Genomic DNA, 10,573 nt, shown 5'->3' with positions numbered 1-10,573 from the left:
TGGATGGCCCTCTGCTCGAGATCCCATTGATGACGCCCCAAACCGGCTTGGAGCCCACTACCTCCGCCTCCACCTCCATCCAAACTGGATTTGCATTTCCATTCGCATTCTGCGGCTGTTCGCGGATCCTCAGTTGAGAACGAACTCTGGAGCAGGAATGTCGCCAACTGCCAACTGGGTTCTGTCGCTTTTGCTGTGCCTTCTCTGCGTGGGATTCCCCATCCTGCATGGCGCCGATCTCTGCCAGCCCATCGGCTGGCGCAACTTCCAGTGCAACGAAGTCGCCTCGCTGCAGGATCTGGTGGACCTGGGCGCCGAAAACTGGCATACTCTATCCATACGGAATGTGCAAACGGAACTGGAGGTGGGATCAGGTGAGGTCGGAAAAGAGGGCTAGGTTTCACTAAGGGTTTAGTCGGGATAATTAATGATGAAGCAATAATGGAACATAACTTAAGCTCTTCATCTTCACAAAGCGCAACATAATTGCTATTCCTATAAATAGTTGCTTCCATGAAAGCCAAACCAGTTTGGATTTTCCATATCATGGACTTCCTTTACTAATAAACCATTTTAGGCGAAAATGCCGATCACTTGGCCAACTTACTAGACCTGGATCTGACTGGAGCGGCTCCGATAAATGTGCATACCAGCGGCTTTTCCATTCTGCCCAATCTGCGGCAACTGAATCTCAGTGGCTGCGGTCTCGTTGACATCCGGGGAAATCACTTTGCGCCTGAGTCAGCGCTCCAGCGGATCGATTTTAGTCACAATCAAATGGAGCTTCTGGATCGCGACTTTTTTGGCAATCTGAGAAAATTGATTTATGCGAATTTTTCGCACAATGCACTCAAGCAATGCGATCTGCCGCACATGCCACTGCTAAATCGACTGGAATTGGGGCACAATCGATTGGTGAATGCCACTTTCGGAGTTTGTCCACAGTTGCAGGAGTTGATTTTGAATGACAATCAACTGACGCAGGTGAGTAGAACCCTTACTAAGGAATTAAGTAATTCAAAACTTGAATTAGCATTGATAATATAATCTTCTATATATGGAAGCCATCGGCATCTTTTGATCAGCTCAGCTTCATTTTGAACTTTCCATTTGACCGCATCGAACTTTAATAATGTTAATGTGTACTTAGTTGGATTGGCATATCAATTTGTTAAATTGGTCATGGTGATCTGTGGCATTTTGATCGAGTTGTAAAATGACAGTTGCATATGGGTTATAAAATTTAAAATTTAAAAGTCATATTTGAAAACAGTAGCATTTAAAAGGCAATGAGAAAATCGATTCTAATTTTAAAGCTGATCAAAATATTTGCCAACCTCTTTTCTCACACGGCGGAAATTGTTTTGTAAACAAAGTTTAATGATTTTTAAACTGAGAAAAAAAATGTAAACTTTCTATGAGTTGATAATAAGAAATTTTCAATTTTTCTTCCTGTCAGTTGGACGTGAATGCCTTTCGTGGACTCCATGGTCTGCTGGAGCTGCAGCTCAGCGGGAATAGATTGAGCTCCATTGGCCTGGAAACCTTTCAGCCGCTCGCCCAGCTGCGAAGGTTGAACCTTTCCCAAAACACCCTCGATGCACTGCGTCCAAATGTGTTTGGAGCTGTTCAGAACTTTGTGTTGCATCTGCAGCAGCTGGATTTGTCCGGCAATCGCATCCGCCTGCTGTTCGACAACCAGTTCCGAGTGCTGGCCAGACTGCAGATGCTGGATGTGTCCAGGAACAGCATCGCCAGCCTCAGTCCCGGTCACTTTGTGGGCTTGGGCTCACTAAGGAAGCTGTTTCTGCAGTACAATGCTATATTGGAAATCAAGCCGGCCACCTTTGCCGCCCTGCTGAGCCTGGACACCTTGGATCTGTCGTACAATAACCTGGAATTCCTGGAGGAACAGATCTTTGGAGGCAACACCTTGCCGCGCATGCGAAGGCTCAACCTGAATGGCAATCGTATGAAGCATCTGCATCCACTGGCTTTCTCATCGTTGCCATTTTTGGAATACCTAAAACTGGGTCACAACGAACTGAAATCCTTGGACGTGCGCATGTTTGCACCCATGCGGCGTCTTCAGAAGCTCCACTTGGGTCACAATCTGCTGGAGGAGATCAACCTCGATGTGCTGGAGAGCCTGAGTAGCGTGCAGGAGATCCTAGTGGACAACAATCGCCTTACCTTTCTGTCCAAGGTGAATGTGAGCTTCCCGAACCTTAAACGCGTGTCTATCGAGGGTAATCCCTGGCAGTGTCCTTGCTTCGTGAAGCTCCAACGCTGGCTGGCCACCAGAGATGTGGTATATCTGCGCGATAACACGGGCTACTACAAGGGCGAACGACCCCTGTGCATAGTGACCAATGTGGACTACTGCATCCAGAATTTGCAGGCGGTACGCCGCCTGGGAATTTTGGGCGATTTCCAGGGGGAGCAGGTGGAGGCGGATGCTTTCGACGACGATGCCAGTGCAGCTCAAGACTGATAGTTATGTTTGCTACCATTTACTCGTAGTCTTAATCAAAACTATTTACCTAGACTAAATAAAACCGTGCCAAAGTGGGAAAACCCTAAAAGATACCACTTTGTTTGCCCTAGGATATGCCAGCAAAACGCTCTTAAATTTAAATACGAACACTTTAAATATAACACCAAATTGCACAAAAGATCTTTTCAGACACGGACATTTTGAAGATATATTGGATCGATTTATCATCTTTCGGGCATATTCATGGTTCCGGTGTCTCGAATGGGTTTTAATTTACAAATAAACAACTAAAACTCGAATCGTTTAGGCAGACTTGACGCGCAGGGCCAGAGCGCTCAGATCGGCGATGCACTTGTTGAGAGTCTCCTTCTCCTGCTGGGGCGAGATGCTGGCCAGCACGTTGGTGGTGATCCAGTTGACCATGTGCTTCTGGCTAAGGCGACGCTCGACGTGGCGGCACTCCACCTGGTAGTCGAGACGGCGCTTCACCTCCGAGTACACATTCATGGCGCGCTCACGGAACGCGGCCTCCAGCTGCAATGCAATGTTCTCCTTCTTGGCCTCCATCAGCAGCAGGGCACCGTCGGCGCGCCACTGCTCCTTCTTCTCGGCCTCGATGGCGTCGGAGAGGACCTTCAGCTCAGCCTCGCGTCCCTCCTTCCACTCAGATTCGATTTTCTGCGGCAGAGATAAGTTAAATTAGCGGTTGGGTTTTGGGTATATATGTATCCCATGATGATAATCCAGCTAATACTCACATCGATCTCGCCATCAGCCCACTTGGCGATGACCGGGCCGAGCTTCTTGACGGCAATGACGGCCATGATGCCGAGCGACAGACCGCTGTAGTACTCGTGCTCCATGACGTAGATCTCCTTGGAGCAGAGATAGGTGATCAGACCCACGCCGAAGGTGTAGGGTCCGGTGACACCGGTCTTGTTGTAGAAGAACTGGAACCACTCCTCGGGCAGGAATCCCAGACGGACCTTGCCGGGATGCTCGGGGCGCTGGCGGCGCTCGATGGCTCCGCCAGGAGCGGCAGCAGCGGCTGCAGACCGGGTGGCGGCCACGGTCAAGGGGCGCTGGGCTGTAAGTGCAGTTCACCATTTAGTTGTACGCTACATTTTAGTTGCAAAAAATATCCATTGCGAATGGGTGGTGATTACATAAACCACGATGTCCGACGACTTTGCAATGCCGTAACAATTTTCACGGTCATTCGCGGCCGGAGATTCACTTGCCCACCTCGATATTTGCGACCACGGATTAGCTTGGCAGCTATTGGCACGGTTTGCGGGTTTACCTGTTAGAAGAGCGGCTCTCGAGAACATTTTCCAGGCAGTTGCGACGAATTTATGCTACTAAATTCACCCGAAATTGTCAGTTCACAATAGTGACAGGTTAGGAGAGCGTTGCCAGATCAACCGCTTGTCAGCCCGGTTTTACAACACTGGCGATGTGTGCCCCATATTTAAACTTTTCAAAATAAAAATTTATTTTTTTGAAATTGTATGTTTATAACTTTTATTTGTATTTTCAACTTCTTTTAAACTTATTTTTATGATATTAATTTTATATATAATCGAGTGTTTGGCAGTATTAAACCATTGTAAACCACTGTTTACATATTTAAAAGTCGAAGTTGGAATATAAAAAGCTTAAGTAGAATAAGTTAAAAATTAAACAGCCAAATTGTATAGCCATTTTACAATGCTTAAGATTAAAACGGAAAAAATACCTCGTCATAACTTTACAAGTTTTTATTTTAAAAAATATTATAATTTGCTAGATAAATTGTGCCTAAAGTAATCAGATTTAGTTGCGAAACAATATGCATTAAAATACTTTTACAAAATACTATAGAAACAGCGAACGGGGCTTGAATTTAAATGGTTGGTTTGGGTCTTCAACTGGATAGATATTCTTGCCATTTAACATTAATTTGTTTCTCAGTTCAAAGCTATTTACGTGCAGATTTCATAAATTAAGCATTAAAGCATGAGCATCTTTGTTGTTTGACTTCGCTAAACTAAATGACTGTCTTGTGCGTGGAACTTAAAACTTAGGAAAAACATACACACAGGCTACATTCAAAAGAAAGGGGGGCTAATTCCAAATCACTCGGTTACAGCTCGATTCAAACAAAACATTATACGACTATTTACAGCAGTGGTGAACAGATAGATATCTTTTAAAACGTAATAATACACTTAGCGAACTATGTTACAACTTTCAACTTATGCCTTTGATGTTGTTCTTTGCTAGATCTTCTCCTTCTCCTTCTCGTCTCACATTTTCTCTATTAGCTTCCGTATAAAATTCTGCGGAGGTGTTGCCTAACATTTATAATGAAGGTGTGTCTGTCTGTGGTGGTGATTGGGTGCCATAGTACATATAAATGTTTGTGTTTCTGTTTATGCTCGACGGGATGACATAATGCGGCGGACACACTCATCATCGCCCTCAAAGTGCTCGTGTGTCTAGGAAGCACTGGCCAGTGCTGTGTGCTGCGGTCGAGATTCACTCGATGAAGTTGAAGCGAGTGAGCAGCCTGTGGTAGAACCACCGCACCACCTGCTGGACTCGTCCGGCCAGCCAGGCGCACAGGCTGCTGGTGTGGCGCACCTTCGACGCGTAGTGCTTGATGTGATCTGTGCAGTAGAGAGTTAAGAGGGCAACCAAAAGTACAGCGAAATCATAGAGAGAAAAGCGATACAGCCTAGGGCGTATAGATATTTTGAAAAAGGATATAATAGTGTCCAGGGTGGATGGCCGCCGTTAATGTAGTTCACATAGGTGAATCCGTCCTTGCCCTTGCCCCGTATATTGTAGTAGTAGGGCAGGAATGAGTGAAGCGTAAATCTAAAAAGACAAAAACAGTTTGCACACTATTAATAGAACAAGGCCACGACGACAGAGGTGGTTGAATACCTTCTCTTCTCGTAGAAAAATATGGCAGGTTGATTGGTGGTCAGCGTGTGCAGGAAGATCGCCTTCACCGAATGCCGCTCGGCCGTCGTCAGGTGGTTCATTAGCGCGTCCAGCAGCAGCGATCCGATGCCATTGCGTCGATGCGAACGATGGACGCCCAGCGACAGTATATACCCGACATCGGCGGAACGACCCATCGAGTCCGGCAGGATGCCCTTGTCCTGCATGGGAAAACCGCTCAGCCTGGTGTACAACTCATCACTATCACTCATATTGGCTATTACCTCCTTGTTCACATTTCGATAGGGTTTGATTTCGGCAACGATTAAACCAATTATGGCCAGATTATATACAGCTGCCAGCGCAAAGAAGCGCGTGCTTGAGGTAATATCCTCATACCATGATAGTGGATAGTCGATTGGAAACCATTCTTGGCACAGCTGTCGCACCTACACACACACGATCATCACATGGAGATGCAAATGTGGGGGGATTATCTGCATTAGCTGATGAACTTCATTCACTCACCTCCGTCAGGTCGTCGGGTACCAGGAACCTTAGCTGCACATCGTTAATCGAGCACAGCGGTACGTGTTCGCAGTCCACACGCGTACTCTCGCTACTGGGCGGCGCACTGTGTTTGTTGTAGCTGCAATGGTATGATAATGTTTCATGATCCTCATGTATTAGTCAAGCCACAAGGCGGCGAAACATCGAGTTCCCTTGCATAATACCGCCGAATCGCCGTCAATAGATAAACAAAAGCCGCCCATTGACGGGGCTCCGGTGTCCGCATAAGCAGGAAATCCGTGTGCAGCCCGACTGATAACCAAATAGTTATATGTACGTATACTCACAGTGTGAATTGTGCCATCCTATTGCAAGGGGGGGTGCTGCTGCTGCTGCTGCTGCTGTTGATGGTGCTCGTGCTCCTCCGTTCCCACTGCCACTGCTGCTGCTGCTCTGTCCAATTAGAGCAATTATGTCCATTTATTGCAGCACCACCGCCACCGCCGTTGCCGCCTGAACAGGTTAAGCGCGGAATCTTGACCAACGGAGCCTTCTCCTCCGGGTGAGTGATTCGTATTTCGTATTCGTTTTCGGTTTGGTGCGTGTTTTTGGGTGTGCGCTCAATTGGCTTTAATTAACATTTACATTGAGCTGGAGCATAGAGCTTGGAGCACGGAGAGTGGGGCAGCCGGATCATGTAGGAACCACTTGTTCTCGCTGGTGTGCGGGTGCTCCGCTGATTTTGATTTTGGTTTTGAACTGGACTTTTGGGTCTCAAGTGGAATCGGTGGATCTTTGGGGGGATGGGAGAATCCCTTATAACGCTGGCCAGGTGGTGCTGATGCACTGGTGGTGTCGGTGTCGCATGCCGCTGCTGCTGCCCGCTGGTCACAATTCAGTTGGCCCGCGATGATTCCTCATTTGTCCTAATTTATTCTCCAAGTCAAAAAGAATTAATGAAAACAAATCAGCAGTAGTGAGACCGCACTTGGGCCTTTCAAACATACCACGCGATGGAGGTGGACCCACCTGTTTCGATAGTATCGATACATTGTCTAATTCGAAGTGCATTTAACACTCCAATTGGATTTTAATGTTCATGTTTTTCAAATATAAAATTATTTTTAATTTTAATTTAATTTATTTATTCGCTGATATATATTAAAAAAAATTGACATTGAAGAAAACACCATTTCTTGATCAAATACGTATATTTTCATTTTTAATTCATTTCGGATGTTATGCTTAAACTAATAATATTTTTTTAAATATTTAACCTTAAGACATATAAAAACCCGCATCTATGGTTCAAAACCTCCTCGTCTGTCCCACCGCCTGAGAAGTGCTCGGCGCTGGAGCGCCCTGCTTGCTAGGATCCTCCAGCACCCGCACAACCATCGAGGATTTGGGGCCAGTGCACCAGGTAATACCATTCTCGTCTACCACGAATGTTTCCAGCGTCACCTGGAAGTGCCCGCCATTGGAGATGGGCAACAGGAAGCTGCCGGAGAGGAAATCGCGCTGGGGCTTTACAATCTGATTAAGGGTCACAGTATCGTTGGCGCCCTGCTTGGGCAGCTCTTGCGAGGATCGCGGTGGCGGCGTTATTAGCTGTGAGGTGAGGCTCAATTGAACGGACTCCACGCGGCGGAAGTGTTTCTTCTGCTTGCTGAAGTGCTGCAGGACACCCTCGACCTTTATCACCAGATTACTGCCCGACTGGACATTCACAGGTTCGGTGGCGCTCCTTGGCTGCGGACTCACCGATAGCTTGATCTGTGTGGACTGCAGGATCTGGAAGAAGTAGCGCGGCAGGCAGAGAGGTGTCTTCGTTATGATCTCGATCTGCGCAATGATGACATCCAAATGCCGGTTACTAATGGTCTTGGCATTGGCCGGCTCTTGTGGAAGGTTTTTCTGCATCTGTTCCATGCGCTGGCAACTGGCGGCGAAGTAGCGTGTCTCCGGGTGATCGCCTGTGGTTAGAAATACAGGGGGTTCCGGAGGTGTGGCGTAGCAAATCGACTCGATGATGTGGGCGAAAAGAGCGCACTGAAATTCAGCCACCTCCAGAAACTCCAGCGTCACGTGATCCGCATCGAATGAGGACTTGTACAGCCTAGCGTAAGTTTCCTCGCAGGCCTTTAGTGCCTTCACCAGCTTGCGCAACTGGTTCGTGACATGACCAAACTTCTGCAGATAGTCGCGCGAGTTCTGGGCCAAACTGCCAGCTATTGCCGGTGGCGGCACAATCACCTGGGCATTCTTTACGGTCACAGCCAGGTGAAGGGTCTGCAGGAATTGCGCCCTTATCTTCAAATACTCTAACTGAAAGGTACACGGATGCTGGGGCGAGGAACCGGCTCGCAGGCTAGCCAGCGCTTGCTGATATAGATTGCTAGCCGTTTCCAAGCGCTTCATCAGCGTCATTAAAGGATCCGGTGCCACCTTTGGTGCATAATTGTCCCGCATGTAGGCGTATTCCAAGCCATAGTTAAGAATGCACTCCGCCTGCGAGATCTGCGACAGTGCCACCAGGAAATAGTGCATATGATCGCTGATCACAATCTGGGAGACCTTGGTATAAATGTGAGCAGCCACATAGTGGTGACCATAGCGACTAGCGGTGCGTGCAATCCTATACAGCGTCCAGCAGTTAAGCCTACCGAGGCACTTCTCAAAGCACTGAACAACCTTTTGCGGCAGGTAACAGCCCATGGTGGTTTGGAGCACCAGAGAACTCAGGATCTCCACGCTGCGCAACTGCTCTTCGCAGTTCTCCTGGTCGATAATGGTGTTCAGCTTGTGCAGAATGAGCGGCAAACGAGCTAGCATGGGATTTACCTGTGATTAGAGACAATTAGAAATTGTTGCATAGATGTATTAATGCAGTAGATACCTTGGGCGGGGGCAACTCATCGATGTCCATCGCGTTGTCGTCTCCTATCAAATCTTCTGCGGTGGAAAAGGCGTACTTACGCAGCTGAAAGTGCTCACAGAGACCCGCCAGTGCCTCGCACATAAGTTCCGCATTCGCTGGCGGATAGGCACCCTTATCGCCCAGGGTACTGGTCACGATCCCGATGAAGGATGTTCCAAATTCAGCGTTGGCTTTAGTGATCCTTATACCGTATGTCAGCACCCTACGCAGATCGCGGGTGCACTCCGCCCGCTTGGCCGTGCAAAGGAGCAGTCCTTCCATGTGCAGGTTGACCATATGAAGAATATCGTCCACCTGCTCGCCGCTGCCCTTCTTTTTAAGGCCAAATGCCACTAGAACCGACAAAACTGCCATGGCCTGAGTGGCGGTGGTGTAGTCGTCCAGCTTGCTAATGCACTGGATGCACAGACGGAGCAGGGCTACGCGATGCTCGCGAAGCAGCTGCTGGCAGGTAAGCGGGCACTCGCTTAGCTTCAGTAGGATTGAGAGGAAGAGGAACTGCTCCTTGGAATTGGTACACAATTCGAAACGATCAATGAGCGCTTTGATGGCTGGCTTGGGCCAGGCATGAACGCTTTGGCGTCCGGCCAACTCGTTGAAAGATCGCAGCACCTGTATGCGCACGGGTGTTCTTAAGTCCTGCATGAAATCCAGCAGAACATCCAGCTGGCCGGGCACTCCCACCAGCGTTCGTGATGACAATTGAGTGAGCGTGTCTATGATGGCCACCACGAAGCTCTGGGCTGGATATTTTGGCAGCAGATCCATGCACAGTCTGCTGACCAGTGAGGCTGTGGTAGCCTCGTGATGCATGTGTCGCAACACGGGAATCAGGAGCAGCTTCATTGGCACCGGCACCTGAAGCGATTCGATCATGTCCGAAATCTTGGCGCACATGCTGATGGCAAAGGAACTGGACTGGGCGGCAAAGCAGCTGCTAGCATAGATAGCAGCCTCCACCTCGATGGTATCGTGGCTATCCAGAGCACGTCGAATGGCATGATGAACCTGTTGCTTCTCGGGAATCACACGGGAAACGGCGCCCAAGGTGCGGAGGAGGAGAGCACGCGCCACCGGATCGTTGGAGTGCATCACCACAAAGATACAGCGCACAAAGCTGTCAATGTTGAGGATCTTGTCCAGATGATTCTCGCTCTGCTGGCAAACACGAAGCACCCAGAAGCGCAGTAGATTCGATCCGCTGACAAAGTAATCGGCCAGCTTGATGAACGACGAGTTGATGAGAATGGGAAACGGATACTTCTCGAAGAGGCGCGGAAAGCGGACGACCGCCTCGCACTGGATTCCTTGCTTGGTGCTCCGCAGCCCCTTGTCCAGTTCCATGAGCACCGCATTCGAGTCGTGCTCATTTTCGTTAAGGAAGCTCTCATTGAAGGTGCTGACGCGGGTGCCGGTCAGGTGAGCCATGGTTACAGGTGTCCTCACTCACATTTATCGCAGATAAATAGTGTTTATTGAGTTTTTCATTAGCAAAACGACACAAAAACAAACCGGCTGCAAATGCTTCTTCTTGCTAATTTGTCGTTCTTAGGAAACTACGGTATCATTGCAGCGATAACTGGTCACTTAACAGTAAAAAAACGATTGAATCCAAAGTCTATAAGTTCATTCTCGACCGTTAATAAAAATCAATTTGAGAAACAACTATTAACTTAGAAAATTATGTACATTCC

General features: G+C 48.2%; 4 protein-coding genes across 5 annotated transcripts; 1 reads left to right on the top strand and 3 right to left on the bottom strand.

Annotated features, from left to right (window-relative positions):
* Positions 1 to 56: 56 nt before the first annotated feature.
* Positions 57 to 2,791, top strand: LOC6605095 (insulin-like growth factor-binding protein complex acid labile subunit). Its single transcript, XM_002029900.2, has 3 exons — positions 57 to 374; positions 578 to 984; positions 1,460 to 2,791. Exons 1-3 carry the CDS (start codon positions 158 to 160, stop codon positions 2,492 to 2,494), a joined length of 1,659 nt encoding a protein of 552 aa, XP_002029936.1. The 5' UTR covers positions 57 to 157; the 3' UTR covers positions 2,495 to 2,791.
* On the bottom strand, positions 2,635 to 3,914 carry LOC6605094 (ATP synthase subunit b, mitochondrial). Its single transcript, XM_002029899.2, has 3 exons — positions 3,801 to 3,914; positions 3,256 to 3,584; positions 2,635 to 3,175 (listed from the first exon to the last, which is right to left on the bottom strand). Exons 1-3 carry the CDS (start codon positions 3,826 to 3,828, stop codon positions 2,801 to 2,803), a joined length of 732 nt encoding a protein of 243 aa, XP_002029935.1. The 5' UTR covers positions 3,829 to 3,914; the 3' UTR covers positions 2,635 to 2,800.
* A 328-nt stretch (positions 3,915 to 4,242) lies between these two features.
* LOC6605093 (N-alpha-acetyltransferase 60) lies at positions 4,243 to 6,912 on the bottom strand. Of its 2 annotated transcripts, XM_002029898.2 has the most exons (6): positions 6,286 to 6,910; positions 5,957 to 6,077; positions 5,713 to 5,877; positions 5,429 to 5,649; positions 5,249 to 5,359; positions 4,243 to 5,150 (listed from the first exon to the last, which is right to left on the bottom strand). In XM_002029898.2, exons 1-6 carry the CDS (start codon positions 6,300 to 6,302, stop codon positions 5,018 to 5,020), a joined length of 768 nt encoding a protein of 255 aa, XP_002029934.1. In that variant the 5' UTR covers positions 6,303 to 6,910; the 3' UTR covers positions 4,243 to 5,017. The 2 variants fall into 2 exon arrangements, with proteins under 2 accessions (XP_002029934.1, XP_032574733.1); XM_032718842.1 differs by having other exon boundaries at positions 5,429 to 5,877; positions 6,286 to 6,912.
* A 241-nt stretch (positions 6,913 to 7,153) lies between these two features.
* LOC6605092 (integrator complex subunit 7) lies at positions 7,154 to 10,427 on the bottom strand. Its single transcript, XM_002029897.2, has 2 exons — positions 8,838 to 10,427; positions 7,154 to 8,782 (listed from the first exon to the last, which is right to left on the bottom strand). Exons 1-2 carry the CDS (start codon positions 10,305 to 10,307, stop codon positions 7,247 to 7,249), a joined length of 3,006 nt encoding a protein of 1,001 aa, XP_002029933.1. The 5' UTR covers positions 10,308 to 10,427; the 3' UTR covers positions 7,154 to 7,246.
* Between the last annotated feature and the right edge of the window lie 146 nt (positions 10,428 to 10,573).

The sequence above is a fragment of the Drosophila sechellia genome, chromosome 3L (assembly GCF_004382195.2).
Source record: "Drosophila sechellia strain sech25 chromosome 3L, ASM438219v1, whole genome shotgun sequence".
NCBI classification, from domain to species: domain Eukaryota; kingdom Metazoa; phylum Arthropoda; class Insecta; order Diptera; family Drosophilidae; genus Drosophila; species Drosophila sechellia.
Note: the sequence above shows the minus strand (reverse complement) of the source record. Positions and strands in the feature narration are given on the sequence as shown.